At 38.5% G+C, this 25,000-nt stretch overlaps 5 protein-coding genes across 5 annotated transcripts in view; 4 read left to right on the top strand and 1 right to left on the bottom strand.

Annotated features, from left to right (window-relative positions):
• rrp1 (ribosomal RNA processing 1) overlaps positions 1-4,167 on the top strand; it is a 24,113-nt gene extending 19,946 nt beyond the window's left edge. Inside the window, exons 13-16 of the mRNA XM_058788006.1 lie at positions 787-1,598; positions 2,972-3,103; positions 3,205-3,271; positions 3,555-4,167. Of these exons, the coding sequence (XP_058643989.1) occupies positions 787-1,598; positions 2,972-3,103; positions 3,205-3,271; positions 3,555-3,709 (1,166 nt within the window). The 3' untranslated portion in view covers positions 3,710-4,167. The remainder of the gene's footprint in view (positions 1-786; positions 1,599-2,971; positions 3,104-3,204; positions 3,272-3,554) is intronic.
• Positions 4,168-7,800: 3,633 nt separating this feature from the next.
• cldn10b (claudin 10b) lies at positions 7,801-11,053 on the top strand. The gene is made up of 5 exons (XM_058787305.1): positions 7,801-8,167; positions 9,414-9,575; positions 9,696-9,777; positions 9,869-9,973; positions 10,485-11,053. The coding sequence occupies exons 1-5, from the start codon at positions 7,948-7,950 to the stop codon at positions 10,639-10,641; spliced, it is 726 nt and encodes a 241-aa protein (XP_058643288.1). The 5' UTR covers positions 7,801-7,947; the 3' UTR covers positions 10,642-11,053.
• A 143-nt stretch (positions 11,054-11,196) lies between these two features.
• cldn10l2 (claudin 10-like 2) lies at positions 11,197-14,183 on the top strand. Its single transcript, XM_058787303.1, has 5 exons — positions 11,197-11,513; positions 11,592-11,753; positions 11,977-12,064; positions 13,712-13,807; positions 13,900-14,183. The coding sequence occupies exons 1-5, from the start codon at positions 11,282-11,284 to the stop codon at positions 14,096-14,098; spliced, it is 777 nt and encodes a 258-aa protein (XP_058643286.1). The 5' UTR covers positions 11,197-11,281; the 3' UTR covers positions 14,099-14,183.
• A 1,582-nt stretch (positions 14,184-15,765) lies between these two features.
• On the top strand, positions 15,766-20,452 carry cldn10c (claudin 10c). The gene is made up of 5 exons (XM_058787304.1): positions 15,766-16,088; positions 18,334-18,495; positions 18,566-18,647; positions 18,736-18,843; positions 20,022-20,452. Exons 1-5 carry the CDS (start codon positions 15,857-15,859, stop codon positions 20,179-20,181), a joined length of 744 nt encoding a protein of 247 aa, XP_058643287.1. The 5' UTR covers positions 15,766-15,856; the 3' UTR covers positions 20,182-20,452.
• A 2,317-nt stretch (positions 20,453-22,769) lies between these two features.
• plbd2 (phospholipase B domain containing 2) overlaps positions 22,770-25,000 on the bottom strand; it is an 8,719-nt gene continuing 6,488 nt past the window's right edge. The window contains exons 9-12 of the mRNA XM_058787302.1: positions 24,829-24,900; positions 24,577-24,729; positions 24,286-24,448; positions 22,770-23,500 (exon numbers count right to left, since the gene is read on the bottom strand). Of these exons, the coding sequence (XP_058643285.1) occupies positions 23,330-23,500; positions 24,286-24,448; positions 24,577-24,729; positions 24,829-24,900 (559 nt within the window). The 3' untranslated portion in view covers positions 22,770-23,329. The remainder of the gene's footprint in view (positions 23,501-24,285; positions 24,449-24,576; positions 24,730-24,828; positions 24,901-25,000) is intronic.

The following is a 25,000-nucleotide window of genomic DNA, read 5'->3' as shown; positions in this document are numbered from 1 at the left end:
CGGTAGTGTTATCCGTTTATTAGACGCATCGATCAGCGTAAGGATAAAAGTAAACTACTGCATGAAACCGGTTTAAAAAATCCAAGCTTTTGACTGTTTAGATTGTTTATAGACAGATCATAAACCTATATTGTATTGAAATATCCAGTCGTTTTAAATTACTTTATTTAATAAAAGCAACATATACAGTTGCTTTAAAAAAAAAAATGCTAAAAAATAAAAATTCATTTGGACAACACTTGTAGTAATGTGTGAGTACCAAAGTGTCCTTTTTACACCGTCGATGTACTTGCTATAGGTTTCTGGATCTCATTTTTGATAATCAGATGACGGAGGAAGCTTTCAATTTTTATCATGTTAATGTAAAAAAATCTTGTGTAATGTAACTTGTTTTTGTTTGTTTGCTGGTTTTTATTGTATTTGTTATACTTGTATTTTTAAAATTGTTTTTGGCATGAAAATAGCCAGAGATGCTGACATGGCATTAAACACACTACTACTCTTATTTTGTACAGAGACTATATTTTTTTTTATTGCCATTCATTTTCTTCTTCCCAATATTATCATTAGTATTATTATCATTTATTTTTCTTTTATTTATTTTTTTTGTATTGAACTTAGGTTAAATATATAATGCTTACGTCTTACCATCTAATAACCAGATGGTGCTGAAAAGTGGATCCAAATTCAGTAGAACTAGGAATATTAATGATGGCTACTGTTTCATTCCAGTTGCTTTGCTTAATGATGATGTTTAAAGCATGTTTGTTGATTTATCTCCAACAGGTCAGTCGGAGCCGGCGGCTGCGGCAGATGACACGGACATATCAAAGAACACCAAACAAAAGAAGAAAAAGAGAAAGAACAGCGGTTTAAAGAGTGCTGAGCCCTCAGAGGAGACTCTGCTGGACGCTGGTGTAACCGAAGAGAAGCGGGAGTCTGATGCTGAATCATCACGGTGTGACAGTGAAGACCAGCACAGTTCATGCTCCGAGCCTGCTGTTACACGGCTGAAGAAGCAGCGGAGGAAGAGGACGGCTTCGAGGAAGACCTGTGAAGACGCAGATGACTGCTCAGAGATGGAAATCAGCGTGACATCAGCAGAGATCGTGACGCTGAAGAAGAGGAAAAAACTGAAGAGAAAAGCAAAAGGAGCAGAATGTGAAGTCGCTTGTTTACCAGCCTCGGCCGTCGCTCCTGTAGATGAGTCAACAGCCTCCGCATCACAGAAGAACACCGCCTCTGACTCCTCTGAAGCCCCTCGAAAAACACCAGTGAAGAAGAAGAAACGGAAGAACGTCGTTTCAGATTTACAGGAGACACAAGACACCTCTGACTCCTCTAAAGCCCCTCGAAAAACACCAGTGAAGAAGAAGAAACGGAAGAACGCCGCCTCAGACGCTCCGCAGCCAGTGACCAATGGAGAAGCTCATCAGGAGGAGACGGTCCACACCGAAGACTCGCAGCAGCCTGCTGGACGACTGAGAACCAAGAAGAGCAAGCCGAGGTCAGCCGCTGTCCAGCTCAAACCAGCGAGGAAGAGGAGGGTGAACGGACACGCCGACCAGACCAGCGTCAAGAGACCCAAGATCAGCAGCGTAAGTCTGTTATTTATTTAATAAGACATTTTCAGTGTGAACAGGTCAGGGTTCTGCGAAAAAAAGAGCAATACGAACCGGGTCGGCAGGTTTTCACAACAAAAGAGATGTACTGCGTTCTGGGGGTAAATATCGCTTTAACCCACAGCTACAGTGAAAAAGTAGCCCAACTCCGCGGGAAAACTGTGGACTTGGCAAGACTTGCGCAGTGCGCTGTCACACGGAAGTAAACACGGAGGACATAAAGTAAGCGATTATGGGTTATTTACAGTGTGATCTGCTGCAGAAGCCGTATTGAGTCGTCACTGCGATGCTTATGAGTTCTGACACATCGCTGTACTTCCACTTCTGCGGCGGTCTTGATCACTCTGGGTATGTAAAGTCTTTAATGTGACTCCCTCATGAGCACAGAATCCTGCCGAGTGTTGATTTAGAGTGACGTAAACGGTCATATCAGAATTCATGCGGTCGCATAGCACAACATCTGCCCTGTATCTGATTTAGTGAAAAGAGCAGGTTCCGTGCAGTTGTGCTGTTCACACTGTCCTGACAAAAGCAGATCCGAGTCTGAAATTGGATGTGGGCCACATTTGCCTGCAGTGTGTGAAGTAGGGCTGTCAAAAAAAAAAAACAATTTGAATTTCGAATATGCGTCGAATTTAAAATAAAAATCCACATTTGAATGCAAAAATGCTGCATTTGAATTTTAAATGCGTGTCAGGCTTTATATGTGCCGCACAAGATGCGATGACGATGTAGGTGTCGTTGCATTTTAATGCGTTTTTTAGCTTATTCAGCTGAAGCCACTGGATGCAGAAAACGAGAACATCGATGCGGAGAAGATCTTGTTTACCTCAAAACTCAAACCAAGCCGTTCACACAGAACTCATATTTATCACATTTTCTAGAAGGACCTCTATCAGCGCTGCACTCGCGTCTCGCACGTTTAGAAAGCATGTAAAATTAATGCAAGTTCAACTTTTAAAAAACATGTTTCGAGACTTTATGGTGTTTTTTTCTGCATCTCATGTTTTAAAATGAAAAGGTAGGCTACTCTTTGTGATTGCTTTTAGGTGTTAAACTATACATACTTACATGATGCTTGTTGTTTCTAATTTAAGCAGTGTAATTAATTATATATGGTTTATAAACATTATTTTAAACACAATGCACTTTTTTCAAAGATAGTCGTGTGCATTAGTGATATTGTGCTCGATGCGCCCTCTCGTGGCCTCGGCAGAGAAACCAGAAGCTTTTTTTCACGCCTGACAGAAATTATGCATTTTAAATTCGAATATAATTATTCAGCCACTCTGACAGCCGTAGTGTGAAGGAAGCCAGAGTCACTGAGCTGTGATGTGTTCTGTCTTCAGGAAGCTAAAGAGCCTTCACTTCCAGCCACTAAAGAGATGCAGGCGAAAGGGTTTGTCCTCAGACAGAAGAAAGCTCCCAAACCCATGTTCTGTAAAGCTGCGGGATACAGCTCACGCGCGGCCGGGGAGAAGGTACGAGACGCATCTCCAGACATGCCTCTGTCGCAGACGTGTGCGCTACTTTAACTCAATCTTAGTCGTCTCAATCTCTTTCTTTTTCTTTTTTTCTCCAGGTTTTGCAAGCTTCAAAATCTGAAATGAAGAAAGTTACATTTGGCCTCAAGAATAATAAAACAATGGGTATGTATGTGTTTTACTGTGAAAATGTGCTGCTGATTATAATTAGACAAATGAAGGCACAACAGACATTAGAGTTTATTCTGCTAAAGCATCCTGCTAGCATTGATATACTGATAATAATGTGTACCTTAAGATCAGTGGTTCCCAAACGTTTTCTTCCAGGCCTCCTTCTGCACAATAAAAATTAGTGATTATTCTCTCCGCTGTCTCTGATGAATGTCTCTGTAAAATCATTTATCTCATATATCAGATAATAATCTGCTTTCCTGCTCTCTCCTGTCAGAGTTCAGAAAGATGGACCAAAGCTCGCTGCTGAGTCCGGCCAGACAGTCCCGCGTGCCCTTTGACCCCAAGAGGACGCCAAAGTCCGGGGTGTTGAAGTCGCCCACGTCATCGCCTGCCGTCACCAAGAGAGCCATGGCAGCAGATTTCTTTTAAAATAAAGCTTCACATGTTGTTTGTGAAATTTAGTCTATTGCAATGGCTTTTGAAAACAATGGACAGGATAAGGAATGCATAAAAATATATTTTATATTCGCTTTTGAAGTGTTCTTATGCTTTACTTTACAGATGTGTAAAATGAGAGTTGCAATATTTTAAGGTGGCTTTTTTAAAGAATATTTGGATCGTTTGAGAATTTCAGAAAGCTGTTTACAAGGTTAACGAGTTAAAGCGGCAGAAGAAAAGAATGAAGTACGGTTAGTTTCTACAGCGTTCGTACTGCGGTCGTGTAGTCCAGGCCTGGACCGCTCTGGTCCTGCGGAGATCTGATCCAGGTTCATAGCAATCCTGAGGCCACTGGTTGCACTGTGTTCGAGTACAGAGCTAAACTGATGTGTTTATCAATACTCTCATCCAGTGTAAGTGAATAAAACCGTTTTTGTTTTCTTATTCAATGCATAATAATGTCCCTTTCTGATTTCTCTGATTGACCAATATAACAGAGTTTAAAGGAACACCAAACAAAGAGATACTTTCCTGCCTAAAATTACATCTTTTGCACTGGTCAAGCCGATCTCCGGCGCTGTGACCTTTGGCAGTCCCTCGCTCTCTTGGGTCTCTTCCGGTTGTGGTTTGTTCTGCATGACTGGATCGCTCTTCTTTTGCCAACATGTTCATATTTGGATTCAGGACACAATTAAAATCTCCACCTATCCCGATTATTCCCTTTATCTGCCAGAAGTGATGGGATTTTCTTAAAAATATATAATTTGTTGCATATACATTTACAAATGCTGTTCTACTACAACAATGACATATCTTAGTCTCTTGTAGCATAGCAACACCAAAAAAAACGTTGCTTAGAAACCATCCTACATTTGATCTTACCATAATTTCTCAAATATGTGTACATGTGATTCAGAAAAACATACACACAAAAAACATTTGTACGCCTCTGTTCCAGATGTGAAATATATAAATGTGATATATCTAAGTAAATATATAAACACCCCATAATTAATGTCATTAAGATTAATGAGATTTATTAACAATGGATATGCAAGAGTAAATAGAACAACTAGTAATGATACCAATAAATGCATATACACTAACTAAATGAGAAGAAAGATGCCGAATAAAATCATATAGTAACAATAAATGGTGTGAACACAGGATGAATGAATGCAATGCTGCTGAGCTGAATGTAGTGATGGAAGAGAATTCTGTGGCAATGCTTTGAAAAATGAAAAACACTTAATGGCTCTGGAAACATTGGCAGAGATGTACAGTAAAAATCATGCAGTTAGTTATAAATTACAATCAAACAGACGGTGAACACTATTAACTGCAATGATTACATGTTGCGATTAAACTTTGCGATTAAATGTTAAGATTAAGCTAAATCTGGTAGTTGTATATGTTGTTCCAGGGTCGGCGTCAGATCTTCGTAAGCGCTGGATCCAGACTGAAGCTTCTGCCTCGGGACGCAAGCAAATGGAGACGAAATTAGTGTAGCTGCTGTTCCAAACAAACAAAGATGATGTGTTCAACCCAAGCAAAAGAAGGAAAATGTAATAGAGAAGGTTTTCTTGAATTATCTTTCCTGGTCAGGTCAGAAACTTAGAGCATGGTGTCTGATAATGTCTCCTTCCCCATTGAATTGGAAATGCAGAACTTTGTTGTGTCTTCTCGCTTCCAGGATCTCTGCTAGCCTTGGACCAGAACTTTGGGACTTCTCCATGCCCAGTGAATGAACTCTACCTGGGATCTCTATTTGCTGTAGCCTGCCTATTGTCTGGTCAACCTCGGCGTGGGCTTTCAATGCATAGAGTATAAAGTTAAACAGTGTCTTTAACATTTTACCAATGCATTATTTCTTTACCAACATCATGAGGAGCAAAAAGAGTCCAAACATGACAGGAACAGCTGAACTATCATTTATTCATTCCACAATATGATAGTTCGAACGAAGCTGAATAAGCATTTTTCCCTCTTGACCGCTGTATTGTCTCTAGTGATGTTCAGTCCATGCAGCGTAAAGAACTTGAAATATGGCAAAATAGATTTATCAACAATTTTAAGCTTTTAGTGGAATAAGTATGTCGTTGTTTCAAGATATTAAAGATAAATCAATTCCCATCTGTTTAGATGCCTGCTAAAATTAGCTAAGACCTTTTAACAAACACCCTGCGTTGTGAGCCAAAATCACCACAATTAAAAGAACCGAAGACTTAAACTACTTCAGTCTGTGTGCATTAAATTTATTTAATACACGAGTTTCACAATTTGAGTTGAATTACTGAAATAAATGAACTTTTCCACGACATTCTAATTTATTGAGATGCACCTGTATATATATGTGTGTGTGTGTGTGTGTGTGTGTGTGTGTGTATGTATGTGTGTGTGTGTGTGTGTGTGTGTGTGTGTGTGTGTGTGTGTGTGTGTGTGTGTGTGTGTAAATGGTCCAAAATGTTTGATCACGTGACTATATTTGTATTCATGTTATAATGTTATCAACATTATGTAAAGCGTCCTTGGGTTTTTGAAAGGCACTATATAAATAAAACATGTATTTTTTTCATTCATTGTGATGGAAGCAGCTGTGTTATATTATCTTGCAGTTTTTGGTGTATGTGTAAAACATGGTTGGAAGGGAATATGTTGTAATGTTGCTCTTTTGGTTTGTTGTTAAACCATGTACAGAAATGAATTAAAAATGGACAGAAGTAGAAAACTAAAAGCTTGGCAGAAACACTTTTGCATGTTCACAGTCAAATTCCTGTCAACCCCTAGCGGGCTAATGATCATTATTAATCAACTTAAAATGACTAATAATGAAAAACACATTAAGAATGATGATGGATTTCTGTCCCAACAAAACCTCAAACCCTGCAGCTCCGTGATTCTGATGTAATGTGTTTTGGAAAACTTTTTCCTCATGTATCCACTCTCAAACTGTTCTTGGACCGGTGAGGTAATGTGTAATGTGGAACAGTTTAAAGAAATGTTACCTGTTGAGGTCAGTATTAGAGTAATGGTTTCTCTCTGAATGAGTAACCAAGCTCTAAGAATCATTAAGCGGTGACCTATGCCACACACAGCACCCGTTATAACTGGGACACATATCCTCTGAATTTCAATGTTCACTTTCAGTTACACAGATCATTAGATCAGGGATGGACAACTCTGGTCCTGGCGAGCCGCTGTCCAGCAGAGTCCACTTCCATCCATAATTGAAACCAACCTGCCTACCTTCAAGAAATCCTGATTTTTCAGGTGTTCGATTAGAGATGGAGCTAAAATCTTGAGATTGAAGGAGCCCATGCCTTAAACCCCCAGCTGAAAAAAAAGCACTTCCATCATGTACTTAAAGTGCTCTATTTTGTACTTTATATACTAAAAATGATTCTTTAGTACTTCTTAAGATCATCTAAGTGTACTCAACTGTGCCATTTTGGGACACCATGAATATGCATGAAAACACGCTTTTAACATACTATCTCTGTATTTAAAAAAATGTATTTAGTTTCCAGTCGAACCCATCTTTCATACTCTAGTACACTCAAGCTTAGCGTAGTGACCTAGATTATTGATAGATTAATTGTCCACTTAATCTGTTTGATCTTTTCATTTATTGGTCATTTTCTTTATTATCAAGATGATGAAGAAAGCAGACTTTGTACTTTGCGTGTATATTTTCACTTTTTTAATTTAGTAAAAATAATGCAAACACTTTATTTTGATGGTCCCCTTTGAACACTCTGTTGACTCCAAGTAACTTTGCACCTACATGTCGACTAACTCTCATTAGAGTATTATTAGTCTGTCTGATTAATATCTGCTGACTCTTTATTGTGATGGTGTCCAAACAGACATTCTACTGATTATCAGTAATGTATCAGTAACTATAAGTAAAGTAATATAAGTGACTTTGCAAGTACATGTCGATTTATTCAAACCCTAACCTTACCAGTCTACTAACACTCTACTATTGAGAGCTAGTAGAATATGCAAAAGGGGAGCATCAAAATAATAATAAAAAGTCCTGGTAATACTTCTCTGTGTTACCAGCTGTCCTCCGTCTCCTTCAGTGGCTGCACTCAATCTTTCGGTTTGGCACACCCTCCCAGTGCGGTGTCAGATGAGAATATATTAGCCAGCTGATGTAGTGCACCTGCTAAACCTGGACAATAAGCTTGAGAACCGCAGGAGTCACGGACAACTTAAGAAGAACAATGAGTAACATGGCAAGAGAGATCCTGGCGTTTATACTCACTACCTCGGGCTGGGTGCTGGTGTCCTCCACCTTACCTACAGACTACTGGAAGGTGTCTTCAATCGATGGCACTGTTATCACAACAGCCACCTTCTGGTCCAACTTGTGGAAAACATGTGTGACAGACTCTACTGGAGTCTCCAACTGCAAAGACTTCCCTTCGATGCTGGCACTGGACGGTCAGACACGTCTCTTTTCTGTCAAGTTTGTGTGCTTATATGTTTACATGTATGTATGTATTCAGCCAATGAATTTTTTTAATTTAAGCCTGTAAAATAATCAACAGTTTAAGAGATCCAGACGGTCAGATCTCCAATAGCATCTTAGATCACGCTGGAGAACATGATCTTCTTCATGCGTTCATTTGAAATGTAACCTTTACTCAGTTAAGCTAATAACAAATAAGTTTGTAATGCTTTCATGCAAAATAAATTCAGTAGTAATTTCAGGCATCATTACCCCACTGCGTATATGTATTATTCATCATATAATGTATTTTAATATAATATATATTTAATGACACACCTGTGAAATATTTAAGACGACATATATGGCTTGAATTTCATCACGACAAGATTTTTGTTCTGAATAATTCTAATAATAATAATTGAATAATTCTCTCGACAGAGCTAGACATCTGTGCAAGATAAACTCACAACAGTCCGACTCTTTTCCTTCTAACATGTCAATGTTTAGCACTTTTCAGAAAGCTGAGGGCAATAAATTAGATGCATTTATCTCCAGGCTGTTTTCCATTTATTCAGCAGCATTTATGGGTTAACTAGCGAGCTAATATTTGCCCAGAGAGTAGCTAGAAGAGCGTGTTTGTGGATCTGCTCTTCCATGACTCAAGGACAGACATCAGAGAAACAGCTCGTTCTCTACTACAGGTTCATCAGTTCATGTGGATTAATTAATCTGCCGTTTCATTTCTGTAACCATAACACCATTGGAATGTGAAGATTTAACCCAGATAGCACACGTACGTCTGCAAGATGTCTGTTAAAGATCTCTTGATCTGGAAAGCATCTGCTGTCTACGAGCGTCTGACAGACGTCTGTAAGATGTCAGTTTTACATACATTCATAAACATCTTAAAGACATCTAATAGACGTCTATTTGACATCTAAAAGGAAACGTCCTATAGACGTATTGCAGATGAGCAAACACCCTAAAAAATACGTCTTGCAGATGTAAATGCAGACATCAAATAGACGTCTCCGAGATGTACGTGTGCCATCAGGGAAAAAGACAGGAGGAGGCTTTCTGTCCAAAGTATGGACTCATTACATTAATATCCTATTATTATTTTTATTACAATATAAATATATTGTTGTATTGTAAAATATGTTGCTTTGGATGAACGCGTCTAAAATGAATAGCAGATAGCGTTCATTCTTTCACATGTTCTGTGCTGTTGATCAGGTTATATCCAGGTGTGTCGGGGGCTGATGATCGCTGCTGTCTGTCTTGGTTTCTTTGGAGCGATCTTTGCTCTGATCGGCATGAAGTGCACTAAGATCGGTGGTCCCGACCAAACCAAAGCCAGAATCGTCTGCATGTCTGGGATCACCTTCATTTGTACTGGTGGGTTTCACGTCTCTTCCTCTGAGCTCGTATGAAGAGCAGTATCGTCCACAGCTGTAATGTCCAGTGCAGTATAACGGCGCAGTATTGCTGTAACTTGTGCGTGTTGTTCCTCGGCAGGTCTGTGTTCTCTGAGCGCCTGCTCTCTGTACGCTCACAGGATCACCTCAGAGTTTTTCGACCCCATGTTTGTTGCGCAAAAGTACATATCTAGTATTTTTTTCCTACCAACTTTTGGCCGACCGAAGGTGAGTGGAGCGATGTTGCTGATGAAAGGCTGTGCTTCTCCTCAGGTATGAGCTGGGCGCTGCGTTGTTCATCGGCTGGGCCGGATCCACGCTGTGTCTCCTCGGAGGAGCGCTCTTCTGCCTGTCGCTGTCTGACGGCATGAGCAGCAAGTAAAGGCCAAACATTTATAATATCTGAACATGAGTACGATTACAAAACAAAAAAATTGGACTCTCAGCCGTCCAATCACTGGAGCCAAACCATATTACAATGCGTTCCTGGACACGTAACTTATGTAGCTGTAATTCATAAGCGGGGATTACGAGTGCCCTATTTACAAATGATTGGAATTCATTAACATACTTGTTTAATGATCAAATCTGATGTTTACGAAGCGTTTGTGAATTCGGAGGAGAGTTTTCAGGAAGGTCTGTTTTATGAGCAAATTACTTTGAATTTACTCATATATTTACGCAAGTTTCATGAATGAGGCGCACTACAGTATGATAATGGCATCATTTTCTTGCACTTTGAAATCTTTTAAAACAGTGTCATGTAAATGCCCCCTAAAATATAAGCTCCAAGGAATCCAATAGAAATGTTTGGTGTTTTTGACCCAAACTATAGGTCATTTATGGCCACCAAGCCTTAACAGATGATGATATTGCCTCCCCCTTCCAGCAGGTCGCCGCATCCATCGGACAGAAGAGCTTTCGTCAACAGCGGAGCATCTTTAATGTCTCGTGCGATGCCACAGAGTCAGTCGGCACACACCCGGAGACCTCCGCCAGAATACAGCAGCACTTCCCAACACTTCGACAAAAACGCCTACGTATAGCACACACCGCCGTCTCATTCACGCCTCCCTCTGATGTGTGATATCTGGGTTTTGTTAGCTTATTAAGTGCCTTTGGATGGCCAGCTCAGATGATTGTACAGATGCTCTAATTGAAGATTATTATTTGCATTTTTGAAGACTCTGGCATATATAATGTGATATCAGCACTACATTTATGTTTACGCAGCGCTGCATGAGATTGTGTCATCTGTTGATAGTTGTGTTGTATTCATTTCTGGCAGTATATGGTGGCTGATCATGATTTTGAGTAGGTTCAAAGCAGGCCGGACTGAATTATGTCAAATGAATTTCTAACATTGAAGATTGTGTAGCCTGTATTGCCAAGTCTCAGTCATTATTGTGATTAAGAATAACATATTTTTTGTTGATGTTTAATAAATATTCCATATAATGTTGTCATGCTTTTTTTGGTGCATGCAACAGAGTGCATAACATTCTAATTGCACTGCATCTGTTTTCTCCACCAGACACACACTTCATAATATTTACAGTAAACCAGTGTCACGATGTGTGTACAAACACAACATAGCCTCTGTTTCCTAAACTCCAGCAGGTGTTCGTCAGAGCTCAGAATGAGCATGTTTGAGTGAGATTGACCGTATGCTCAGCTCACAGGAAAATGAGGAAAAGTCTAATTCAGGTGTTTGGATTCTTGATTTCTACTTTTGGCTGGCTGTTTGTGAGCTGCACGCTCGCCATGGACTACTGGAGAGTCTTCTATGTGGGCGGCAAAGGCGGCAACTGGATGATCAAGGCGACGTGGTACTGGTCAAACCTGTGGAAGGACTGCGTGATGGACACCTCGTCCGTCACTGACTGCAGGGACTACGATGCGCTGTGGGCCGTCACGCGTAAGTGCTCTCGCATCTCACAGAAGTGGTTCAGTGGGGACAGACTGAGTAATCTGAGCTCTTGTACCTGTTGAACAGCGTATGTTCAGGGAGTCCGAGGCCTGCTTCTGATCGGCATGAGTCTGGGGCTCGTCGCCGCTGTGCTCTGCTTTATCGGGATGGACTGCACCTACATTGGTGGAAGTGAGAAAAACAAAGACAGAATATTATTTTTCGGAGCAGCTTTTCATTTTGTTGGTGGTGAGCAAAACCATTTTATATAACCACACGCATCTGATCTATATATATATACACATACAGGTTGATACGTGGATGAATAACAATCAGCATCGTTCCTCCTGTGCTCGTGTGGAATGACACTGTCGTACTCATTTGGGTCATATTTTAAACACAAAGTATCAGAACATTTTACCAGCGTGTGTTCTCCCCCACATATATGAAATCTTTTGTTTTTTGTCCTCAGGTGTGTCGGCGCTTGCGGCGTATTGTTTATACACAAACAGGGTCGTCAGCTCTGCCTTTTCACCCACCGTTGACAGAAGCATTATAAGGTACATGTCCACAGCATTCATTATCCAAACAGAGAAGGTCTGAATGAAGCAGTATCACACTCACAGTGATCGGCGCACAGCCACCAGGACACAAGTTTAATAATAATAATGATAATTAAATAAGAAAACCATTGTGGAAAAATAAGTGCATTTAATTGCACCGAATGTGCATTTGATGACCTTCAAATGAATAAAAATGTAACATTAAAAGGTTTACTTTAAAGTACGACAAAAGATTATTACAACATCATTTTTAAAATGAAAATGTATTTAAAAAAACACACTTATGTTGAATAACATGCTAAAGCACATGTAAAATACTTGATTATTATTTTGACTGTAGAGTGTTATTCAATAATATATTTAAAGTTAATATATTTGAAATGTGCTAAACTGCAACTTCACACTACAAATGTGTAATTACAGATATATTTAAATATAAGACATACAAGTTTCAGTGGAAATGACATTAAAATATATTTGACTTTATCATGAATGTGTGTCAGTATATTCTACAGTACAATAGAAGTAATTATGAAATTACATATAAAGAGTTAAGTCTTAAGTGGGTCTAAAAAGCACTCTAAAGCACAGCTAACTGCATTTAATATAAATTGAAATTATAATTCATTGTCATTTAATTGCAAATAGTGAGCAATTAAGTGTTCAATAAGTGTACATTCAGTTCATATGTAAGTATATATTATATCTGTAAAAGGTACTCAGCAGAAAAAAAAAAGAAGTAACTGAAAGTAGAGATGAGCAAGACATTTCCACTCTTTCATGCTCGTAAGTGCTCTGTAATCATATACTCCAACTAATTGTATTTATTGTACAATTGATCAAGAACAGGGGGTCATATACAAGTGAAAACTAAAAAGTTTTCAAATATAAGTGTTTTCAATTAACAAGCAAACTAACAAACAAAAAATCTTCAAATAGCAATTTAAAAAACAACTTTTCTCTACCATTAACTCCCTGAACATTACTGCATCGGTTTACGCTTTCAGCGGCTCAGAATCTACGCTCTGTAAGTCTATGACATCGTCACCTTTATTTCTATAACACAATACAGATTTTCAAAGCAGCTTTACAGTATTAAACATGAAAAGAAAGAAAAAACAGAAGTGAGGGCGATAGCTGTGATGCACATGCGGGACTGAACACATTCGGGAGGAATGGACGTGAGAGATGGGCCTTCAGTGGTCTCTGGAACTTGGTTGTGAAGGAGTGAGATGTCGAAGTAACTGAAGACAGTCATGAAAACAATGAGCTCCCCAGGAAAGAGGATGGGCAGTGTTTGACGAGGCATTAGATCTGAGGTGACCCCGTCCAACACTAACTAGGACATTCCTTCTGAATGCAGGGCTCCAAGCTGTTTACACTGTCAAATTAATATCTTATTACATTCGTACATCTGCGCTCTGTTGTTTACCGATGAGAGAATTTGCCAGAGAATCCAGTCAGTGAGCGCGCGACTCATCTGAACGCCTCTGATTGGCCATTGCATTCATAAGCTCAACAGAATCGTGTGTGATATGATTCCAAATTTGGTGTGATATGACCCCCCCCATATTATTATTATTATTATTATGCATTGGCATTACTGTTTTTTGTATTATTTTTCTGTACTGCTATTTTGTGCAGGTATGGGTTAGGAACTCCAATATTCTTTGGATTGATTGGAAGTTTCTTTATAATTCTTGGATCTGTATTGTATGCTGTGACGATCATCCCAGCCAGGTAAATAATCTTCACGGTTACAGTAAACTTACAAAAAATGTATAGCAAAGAGGAAGATAGATTCATCTACAGTTCTCTTCTTTGTCTTGTAGAAAGTTGATTGCATTTACAAGAACAGCATACGCCGCTCCATCGTACGCCCGGCGGTCAGCGAGTAAAGCACTGTACACTTCTGCATACTACGCACCCTCGAGACAGTCTATACTTCTCAGCCAATCAAGCAGCTCTCGCATCTCCAGGATGTCACAGGCCACTGGCGACAAAATATCTCCCAGAGACACATTTGTGTGAACTTTACAAACTTTACAAACTTTAGAAAGGCTCTGTTACGTTGCGACCGTTAAAAGAAAATGCTACAATAAAATCTGTTCTGCAACATGTCTTCATTTTTTTGGTCCCACTTTATATTAGGTGGCCTTAACTACTGTGTACTTACATTTAAATTAATCATGTGGTACAATGCACTTGTTGTGTACATATATGTTTTTACATTGTACTCATATCCCATAAGAACCCGGACCAGTTTCTCCTTATAGGAAAATTAAGGGGCATATAAAACACTTATGACATGTTTCTGCAGTTGTTTTTGAAATACAACCCCTCCTTGTGAAAGATCTGTAATGTGACATATATATGACATTGGGCGTTTATGATACATTTTTCATGTTACATATATGTTACATTAGGCGTTTATATCTCAAATTGAAAAAAAAAACATTTTATTTATTTTTTGCTAAATAACAGTTTTTTTCCCTGTTTATTTGCTTTTTCACAACATATATCAAAATGATAAATAAAAAAACAAAACCCTTTTTCAGAAGTAATACAGTTTTTGCATTTTATTTGCTTTGCCACAACATATTTCAAAACCACATAACTGTGACCATTAAATTTTACAACAACTCTTTTGTAACATATCAAAATTCTACCTTTTCAGGTATATGGTTTAACCAGAAATTAATTTTTAGATTTTTTTTTTTTTTCTTTTTTCACAACTCGAAAATGTGCAAACTGAACAAAAATAAATAAGTACCTCACACTGGAGGTCAACATGTTAAACATGCAGGTAGATCTGTTCAAATATGCTTTGAAATGAGCAGCAGAAAATATATTACACTAAAATAACTGAATCAGATAAATTAATTGAGCAGATCATTACCATTTTTCTTAATGTGACAAATATGTCACTTCAACATTCCACCTACTTTTATAAGGTTAATAGCCCGATGTGACATATATGTCACCACGATCTCTTTGTAACTTGTTTTATATCAGTTTTTTCAATAAATATACTAGATTACTCTTAACCTGATTTTAATACATGTTATTAAAACATTAGAATTGTTGCATGGGTTGAAACATATATTTAGCAACAAAAACAAGCATTTTTAAAAATTGCTGACACTGTAACGACACTGCGCACATTGTCACATGACTGAACCTGGTGTTCATTATATGTCACTTAGAGACTTCTTGAGTTGAAAGTGAGGAATAATACTTTAAAAAGACCTTTCCAGATAATCAGCAGTGTTTGTGACACCCGCGTCACCGTATCCCATCTTAATGGATATTTAAGTCACTGTGGGACTGATATTTGTGCTAGACAACACTCTAAATACAATATAACTAGATCTAAATCCAGAGGAGCACCAAAACTCACACTTAAAGCACTTTACAGACACAACAGTGAATCTTCTCTGAAGCAGCTTTGAAACCATGTGTGTTGTGAAAAGCACTGTACAGATAAATAAGACTTTACTTGTGCAGCTCATGAAAAAATTACGTTTTTTTTCCCCCCCGTTACCAGTTTTGTGTACGAGGTGACATTTGTAAATATAAAACCATGTAATACGGGTTGTTCTGAGCTTTATGTATATAATAAACACAGTATGTCAAAGTGGCACTGATGACACCACAAACAGCGTCCACCTCCCGAAGAGCCGGTGAAAGCACTAGATCTGTCCAGCACCGCTCGAGGAAGGTTTGTCTGTCCTCTCGCCGAGGTCTGCTTTCGAAGATCATCTTTAACTGCATCAGGCTCATCCCAGCATGCATTACAGGACGGTCATGATGTACACTGAAATAGGGTGCTTCGTAGCGTGTGTTTGCGGGTGGATCTTGGTTTGTTCAACAATGCCAATAAATTATTGGACTTATTCTGAAGTGGACAGTGTAGTTCTGACATCCAGTCACTATTTCTCCAACCTCTGGAAAGACTGTCTGTCTGACTCCACTGGCGTTTCTGACTGCAAAGACTTCCCCACCCTGCTGGCTTTACAGAGTGAGTATCATTAGAACGTTTCTTTAGTCAATAATGTCTCAGGGCGGATTCATGTTTGTAGGTCAATTTCTGTAAAAAACCTCAAATCTTTGCTACAAAGTAAAGAAGCTCCTGAACTTTTAGTTTTGCACTATTAAAGGACATGAAACCAATGTTGACATTTTATGAACCACAAGTAATTATGGAACCAAAATATCAAACCATTGTTTTGGTCCTTTTATATCTGTCTAATACATGCACAAAACTGTACTGCACACATGGGTAATATTCATTATTACATCCTGGAAGCATAATAAACCACACTTCCTCTAATACTTTTAGTTCTACTGAGTCCTATACTGTACCTATCACTGAACTTTATTACCCTATTTGACATGAATTCTTGAGAACGGCTTGTATTTTTACTTAGAAACTGACTGGCGAGTGCATACAGCACTATAGAAATAACACCTAGTTCCTGCAGAGAAACACTTGAGTAATTAGTGACGCATTTTATGATCACGTTCACAGAAAAACCAACAGTTGCTCAAGTCTCAGACACGTTTATGTGTGATCAGTAATTCATTAGAGTTTCTATAGTTATTTAACAGCTCTTAATGAGACGAATCTCATTCAGTAATTACTGATTAGCTACTGAGGAACGATCTCAGTCCTATATTTGCTATTACTTACTGTATTTTAAGTAGCTAAAGTGTTACTGTAGTACTGTAATCACTGGTCCTGCATTACTTCATGCATGCTTACCTATAAATGATTCAATTCAATTCAAGTTTATTTGTATAGCGCTTTTCACGATACAAATCGTTGCAAAGCAGCTTTACAGGAAATTAAGTTTCTACAATATATTTAGTAATAGCTTATCAGTGGTGACTATGTCAAGTTAATGTACACATGGCAGAAATGTACGGTAAAAATCAGTTAATGACGATGAACACTATTAACAGCAATGATTATATGTTGCAATCAAACTTACAGCAAAATTTGATAGTTCTATGTGTTGTCTGAGGGATAGATAGAAGACTAGTTAGGTACGCAGGAGATAAACCATTAAGCTCCTAATAGACAAGTAATAATATTTTGTAACTGATCCGGAACTTAATAGGTAGCCAGTGCAGAGACTGTAAAATTGGGGTAATATGATCATATTTTCTTGACCTGGTAAGGACTCTAGCCGCTGCATTTTGGACTATCTGTAGCTTGTTTATTGAAGATGCCGGACAAGCAGCTAGCAGTGCATTACAATAGTCCAGTCTAGAGGTCATGAATGCATGAACTAGCTTTTCTGCATCTGAAACAAAAACATTGCCAAGCTACGAAACATGTTACCTAAGAAGGAAGAATGCTGTTTTTGTAACATGGGAAATATGATTTTCAAAAGACAAGTTGCTGTCTAATATAACACCCAGATGTTTGACTGTAGAGGAAGCAACAGTACATCCGTCTAGTTGCAAATTGTAATCCAAGAGATTCTGTGTACTGTTTTTTGGTCCAATAAGTGATATCTCTGTCTTATCTGAATTTAATAGGAGAAAATTATTGGTCATCCAATCTTTTACATTTTTAACACACTCTGTTAGCTTAAATAATGTAGAAGTTTCATCTGGGAGATATATAGTTGAGTATCATCAGCATAACAATGGAAACTAATCCTGTATTTTCTAATAATATCACCAAGGGGCAACAAGTATATTGAAAAGAGCAGAGGACCTAGGACAGATCCTTGTGGTACTCCATACGCCCCGTGTAAATAAACAAAGTGGTAGCGATCGGATAGGTAGGATCTAAACCTGCCCTTGAATACCCATATAGTTTTGTAATCGATCTATGAGTATGTCATGGTCTATAGTGTCGAATGCAGCACTAAGATCAAGTAAAACTAGCAATGAGGTGCAGCCTTGGTCTGACGCAAGAAGCAAGTCATTTATAATCTTAACAAGTGCAGTTTCTGTGCTGTGATGGGGCCTGAAACCTGACTGAAATTCTTCAGAGATGATTTTTTTGCAAGAAGCAGCACAATTGAGCAGACACCACTTTTTCTAAAATTGTAGACATAAACAGAAGATTTGAAAGATTGGAAATAGGATCTAGTTGTGGTTTCTTAATAAGAGGCTTAATAACCACCAGCTTGAATGGTTTTGGGACGTGTGACTTCATGACTTCATGTAAAGCTGCTTTGAAAACATTTTGTATTGTGAAATGCGCTTTACAAATAAACGTGTCTATTGTTCTGTCCATCATTCACCAGCATACATTCATCTGTGCCGATCTCTCGTCATCATCTCCATAATTCTGGGATTCTTCGGGTCCATTCTGGCTTTGGTGGGGATGAAGTGCACAAAACTCGGAGGGTCTGAAATTGTGAATGCGAGAGTTACCTTTGCTGCAGGGATGAATTACCTTTTATCAGGTGAACACTTGCACTTGTCCAGTATGTTCCAGTATACTGTATGTAAGCTTAATTTGTGTCTCTGTTTTAGGTCTCAGCGGTATGTTTGCTTACAGCTGGTACGCCCACAAGGTTATTTCTGAGTTCATGGATCCAAATTACAAAGCAAAAAAGTTAGTATCTCAATACCAAAGTGTAATCAGATGAAATGCGTACTTGACATCTGTACGAGGTTTGAAATTGGCTCTGTCTTGTGAGCAGGTTTGAGCTGGGATCCGCTCTGTTTGTGGGATGGGGCGGCTCGGCTCTCCTCGTGGCGGGAGGATTCGTGTACAGCGTCGCTGCAGGGAAGGAGGGCTGCCGATCCAGGTATCTGTGGACTAAACCACACAGAAATCTCATTTCAACCACAGAATCTTGAGCATGAAAAGATAAGAATTAACAACTATTTGGTAACACTTTATAATAACTGCACACTATGAATCATTAGTTAAGCATTAGTAAATAGTCAATTCATCCTTTATAAAGCATTGATCCTACATTAATAGTCATTAGTAAGCAGTTTATAAATACAGCTATAAATGTTTTGTTCTTGAGCATGTCTACAATGTTTAATAATTGTATTTTCATTCTTTATTAACGATCAATTTATCATTTCTAAATTATTACGTTATTTACAAACCAGTTATTTAGGAGTTGTCAGTGGTTCATAAGATCATTTAGAAAGTGTAAGTAAATGATTAATAAACTATTTAAAAGTACATTTATAAATCTTATTATTTAGACACATGATAATAGTTGCTCAGTGTGTTAATAAATGATTTATTAACACATATTCCTGCTGAAATTCATGATTAAGTCAGGTAGTTATAAAACATTTAGTAGTTGCCAGCCATCTATTTATGTGAGCTCATCTAAAGTGAAGACTATTTATACCTTATAAAGCATTTACAAAGCAGATTTAAAGGCTCATTTATCTCCCAAACACAACACAGAGGATACAGAACACAGAAATATTTTTTCAAGATGCAAAAATAAACCTCTGCAATTAAAAAAAAAAAAAAATTCAAGTGTACACTTGAATTTTTTTGCATCTTGAAATAAATATTTCAGAGTTCTGTATCTCTCCGTGTTGTGTTTGTTCATGTTTTCTGTTGGGAAGATAACTGAGCCTCAGAACAGAGAACAGATCTCCTTTGTAAGAGATATGCTTATAAAACAAGAACAAGGCTTTTATAGCTGTATTTATAAACTGCTTACTAATGACTACTAATGCTGGGACGAGGCTTTATAAAGGACAAACTGACTATTTACTAATGCTTAGAGGACGCCCAGCTGGTTTGTAATCCAAAAAGTGTGCTTAATCGGATCAAACTTAGCATTATGTGTTCCACTGGGAATGCTTGTTATATAATTAATATGTACTTAATGTGTTGTGCAAAAGCGAATTGAGCACAAATGCACATTTTCACACTGAATTGAGGAACAGATGTGGGACAGATGTCCTGCCACTGAATGTAATCGTGATTAGATGTTTCTGATTTCAGCTCCAAGACCCAAGAGATGTCCTATCACACTCATTCCTCCAATCTCTCTGAAGCAAACCAGAAGACATACAGTCCTCCGCCGTCGCCCATCCCTGACCGAGCACACCAGAAGTCCAGCAAACCTCCCAAAGGATCTCACGCCGTGGACGCTTACGTCTGATGGGCTCCCAAATATAATCTGAGGGTTTCACAACTTTCAAAGTTCATCTGGAAAATGTCTTTAGTGGTAGTTTGAGGCAAGTCTTTTGTAACGCCATGACCACAGTGATTGAGACACTGGTGTTTCGGTCAAAAACAAAAAGAATGGTTTGATAGAAATGAATTGGATCTGCTGGTCTGTGCTGATCAAGATGACCGATGACTGTATCAAGGGTGATGCTCAGGGCTCTGCACATAACACTTTATTTTAAGGTGTCCATAATACAGAGTAATTACCTAGTTAAGTACTTAGTAGTAGCCGTTGTACTTACATGAAACAAAATGTACTTACCATGTAGCTAAGTTATGGAACAGCCTGTAATTACCGTTTGTAATTATGTAGATGTAACAGGCAGCTACTGTTACACACCAAGTCTGTTACACAGCTACTTATGTAACAAAAGATTGTTACATATGTGTTGCAGACTTTATACAACATAATTATAAATGTAAGTACACAGACATAAGCTACTTAAAATAAAGTGTATCAATATTGTACTTAAGTGTACAAGTAGCTGTGTAACAGACTCGGTGTGTAACAGTATAGCTGCCTGTTACATCTACATAATTACAAACGGTAATTACAGGCTGTTCCATAACTTAGCTACATGGTAAGTACATTCTGTTTCATGTAAGTACAACGGCTACTACTAAGTACTTAATTAGGTAATTACTCTGTATTATGACACCTTAAAATAAAGTGTTACCTTCCATACTTTTCCAGACTCATATTTTCAGACTTCTCTTTGGATTCTTCAGACCTTATTTCATAGTAAAATAAACAATTTAGTGAGTAGCTAACAATCACTTGTTCAAATTTACAATATTGAATTCATAATTTAATACTCACAATACTACAAATAGTGTTGTCACAGTACCAAAATGTAAGTAGTCTACCAATACCAGTAACATTTCACGGTACTCTGTACCACAGTAAAAATTGTTTGAAATATTTAACTATTTGAAAAAAAAAAAAAGTTTATAATATTATTAAAATAGTAAATATCTTATTATTAATGCTAATAATAATAAAAATACTTTAAAATTTAGAAATATTTTCCAATTAAGTAAATACTGCTTTAAAAAGGTCAAGTGAAAAATTATAAAAGTAATAAAATGAAGAATAAAGAAAGTCATTATATAGAACGCCAAGTCTATTTATTCTGCATTTACACTCCAAGATCAATTTTGACATATTTGTCCCATCCGTTGCTATGGTTATTACTGTAACAATCATCACAATTTTGGATCCAGTACTGCATTTAATTATCTCACTCTTGAGAAAACTCCAGTTATAATCAATAAAGATGTCCACACTGCTCAATGACTCTCTTATTTACGCGTGTTTTCATTTTGTTGGTTATAATGATAGGATTCGCAACTGTACTTAACTCTAAAGCGCTGAATAAAAACCGCTTGAACACCTCTGACTGGCCATTGTGTTCTCATGCTCAAACATGTCTGTGATTGGCTATAACGCTCTGAAAACACATTGTAAACAGAAACATTTGATGCTCCTCACACAAATACACACAGGACTGATTGAAAGCAAGGTCCTGAAGAATGACTGCTATTATTAGTTATTTAAAATGTCTGCACTGCCTTAGAAACGATGAATTGGGACTTTGACAACACTACAAACAAGCCTGAATGAAGCTCAGTTTGAATGTTTGTTTTAATTAATAAGACGTACACATTTGGGACCCACTTTAGGTGTCCTTAAAGGAATAGTTCACCCACAAATGAAAATTCTGTCATCATTTACTCTCCCTCAAGAAGTTCCAAACCTGTATGAGTGTCTTTGTTCTGCTGAACACAAAGAAGATATTTTGAAGAAAGTTTGTAAGCAGGCTGTTTTGGGGCACCACTGACTTGAACATTGAAAAAAATAAATAAATAAAAACTATGGAAGTCAATGGTGGCCCAGAACTGCTCTGTTTCACACATTCTTCAGAATATCTTCCTTTGTGTTCAGCAGAACAAACACAGTCATACAGGTTTGGAGCTACTTGAGGGAGAGTAAATGATGACAGAATTTTCATTTGTGGGTGAACTATCCCTTTAACTACTCACTACTTACATTTAAATTAATAATTTAGTACAATGCGCTTATTGAGCACATATATGTTTTTATATTGTACTCATATTTAAAATACTGTCCTCAAACCTAACCAGTCCACCAAACCTGCCCTAACTTCACCCATAGCAGCAAATGTTTGGCAACTCAACATGAACACAATGGGTACATTGTACCTAACAAATAATTATTGATTAATTAACAAGCACAGGACAACGGTGACACCTGATTATAAATAGATTTCTGTTCCGCTGAAAATCCAGGATTATGTTTTGCTTACATGATAAATTTTTTATTTTATTTTCTCAATTTTATAATTTTGAAAACAGAATAATGGCCATAGTCTGGACGCAGCATTATACTATTTCCAAACCTGGAAAATACTAAAATCAAACTCCATACTGCGCAGGAACCCTGGACACTCTTTAATCATTTTTGCAACTACTTTTACAATAAACACACCACACCAAACCTACACCCATGTATTGCTTTGTTTAATGATTCTCATGCAACTTGGCTTCGGATTTTTTCCTTTTAATAAAAAAACAAACAAATCAGTCTTTTTCTGCATCAAAGCTCAACTAATAGTGATTCAGAATGAGAGTAAAGCATGAGCTTCATCCATTGACAATAAATCAGTCTGTGAGGAGCAGCAGCTGGCTGATTTTAGGAAGTGATGGATGATAATGAACTGTGCAAATTCACCTGGTGATGGACACCGTTTGTTATTTAGAGAAAGAAAAAGAGAAGTAAAACACTTGGGGTTGTGTCCGAGGCAGGAGTCTATAACTGAAGGCCAACACTTCACACAGCACCCAAGTCAAACTATCATGTGCAAGGCTTGGGTCACAAATACAAAGCAGCGACAGAACAATCGTGAGGTCTTGATTGAGTGGAGTTACACAGACACAGAACATCACACACCGCTTCCCTTCATCAAATCATTGGTTTTTTTAATAATCAAAGCACAGTGGCTCTTCTCTTCCTGAGATTGACAGTCCGTGATGATCCATGATGACCGCAGACCTGGCGTTCAGGTGGACCATCTGACGTGGACGGGCTGGAAGGCCCAGCGGTCCGGATGACCCATGTGCAGGAGATTGCTGTAGGGCGAGCTGCTCCACTGGAAGACGGGCACCTGATCCCACGTGGGTCCGCTGACCGCCACGAGCTCCAGCCGGCTGAACATGTCAGCGCTGGTCACCTGCAGGACACCAGGAGCGTGAGAGAGACAGACAGAATGTGAAAATTTGCTTTTGAATCGAAATCGAAGAGCCCTATGGGGCTATTCACACCAGGTGCGATCATTTGCGGCGCGAAAAAGCAAAGATTTTTGTTCGTTCTGTGTGTCGATTTCCCCGTTTCAAAAACCAGTGTAAACAAACACAGAAGAAGAGTATTCCGAGAGAGAAGAGTTCTTATCTTCGGTATCTGAGAACAGATTCTTATTAATTCTCCGCTGAATTATGTGATCTGAAGTGTTTGCGAGTGTTATGAGTCCGAGCGTGTTAACTCTAGATCTTCTGTATTAAAAAAACCCTAGTGAAATATTCCTACACATGAAATATGAAAGCAAAGAGACATGTTTTCTGTATGTAGCTCATGATATTTTTATAACAATAAAAGGATGTTCATGACTATAAGCAGTGTGGCGTTATTAAACATACAAAGAGTGCGTCTGCTTATCATAGAATCAAAATCAACTATAGATCACAATCAGAAGTTATTAGCAGCACTCGATGATGGTTTAAAGTGAGTTTTAAACAAATGCATTAATGTACATTTTCAAATGTGGCTCGATGCTGCTTCTATTTGTATTCTTAGATGTTTTCTTGTATTTAGCTATATTAATTTAACGCTGAATATTGAGCAGCGGACGATGTTAAATCCATACACGAGACACATATCCGAGGAACAATGCATTGCTGGTTGGCGTCACCTAGCGTGCAGGTGTGAATTAGAAGGCGATCAATCGTTTCCGCTGCTCACCTTCATATCAGTGCCGCCGTGTGGCCGCTGTCTCAGAGCCCCGAACGGATACGAGCCGTTCGCAGGATTCAGGTCCGAGCGGGCCGAGATGGAGTTCTCTCCGTTCTGAGCGGGGTCACAGCCGTCACAGCGCGACAGAGGGTCCTCCGCATAGTTATTATACCTGCAGAGAACACACACACACACACACACACAGAGACTGAATCAAGACCAGCAGAAATAAACAAAACTTCAGCAGTGAGATGCTCTCTTCACATGAACTAAGAGCACAGACGGGATCATGGGTAATACCTCATCAGTCGCACCATGGACTCTATGTCAGTAACGAGAGTCTGGTTTCTGCGGAAAATCTGCGCTCTCGGGTTGTCTCTGAAGGAGAACCAGGGTCCGTATTTCCGAACCAGCTCCTGCCCTCCGCTCGCATTGAACACCTCCTCGAAGTACCTACAGCAGCAGAACATAAGAAACTCCAGATGTAGAGACGTGATGTTTTGAGGACTCCAGCAGCACACACACGTCTCTGATGTGAAGGTCTGGACTCACGGGATATTGTAGCTGGCCCAGTAGCCGGTCTCAAACAGCTCTTCAGTTTTGTCTGTGGTTACGATCATTCCTCTGCAGGAGACACAGAGCACACTCACTGATCCACTACTTGTTTTGCACGGTTAGTGCCACATCTGCTGCTGTAATACAGCACTGACGAATCCACAAACGC

Source organism: Onychostoma macrolepis, chromosome 09 (assembly GCF_012432095.1).
Source record: "Onychostoma macrolepis isolate SWU-2019 chromosome 09, ASM1243209v1, whole genome shotgun sequence".
NCBI lineage: Eukaryota > Metazoa > Chordata > Actinopteri > Cypriniformes > Cyprinidae > Onychostoma > Onychostoma macrolepis.
The sequence above is the reverse complement of the archived record's forward strand: the minus strand, read 5'-3'. Positions and strand labels throughout refer to the sequence as shown.

Excerpts from the sequence above, each read along its gene's own strand:
- cldn10b (XM_058787305.1), top strand. The coding sequence starts at position 7,948 with ATGAGTAACATGGCAAGAGAGATCCTGGCGTTTATACTCACTACCTCG. Across the intron at positions 8,168-9,413 it reads TTCGATGCTGGCACTGGACG|GTTATATCCAGGTGTGTCGG; the intron begins GTCAGACACGTC and ends GCTGTTGATCAG. Across the intron at positions 9,576-9,695 it reads GATCACCTTCATTTGTACTG|GTCTGTGTTCTCTGAGCGCC; the intron begins GTGGGTTTCACG and ends GTTCCTCGGCAG.
- cldn10c (XM_058787304.1), top strand. The coding sequence starts at position 15,857 with ATGCATTACAGGACGGTCATGATGTACACTGAAATAGGGTGCTTCGTA. Across the intron at positions 18,496-18,565 it reads GATGAATTACCTTTTATCAG|GTCTCAGCGGTATGTTTGCT; the intron begins GTGAACACTTGC and ends TCTCTGTTTTAG. Across the intron at positions 18,844-20,021 it reads AAGGAGGGCTGCCGATCCAG|CTCCAAGACCCAAGAGATGT; the intron begins GTATCTGTGGAC and ends TTCTGATTTCAG.
- cldn10l2 (XM_058787303.1), top strand. The coding sequence starts at position 11,282 with ATGAGGAAAAGTCTAATTCAGGTGTTTGGATTCTTGATTTCTACTTTT. Across the intron at positions 11,754-11,976 it reads AGCTTTTCATTTTGTTGGTG|GTGTGTCGGCGCTTGCGGCG; the intron begins GTGAGCAAAACC and ends TTTTGTCCTCAG. Across the intron at positions 13,808-13,899 it reads GTGACGATCATCCCAGCCAG|AAAGTTGATTGCATTTACAA; the intron begins GTAAATAATCTT and ends TTTGTCTTGTAG.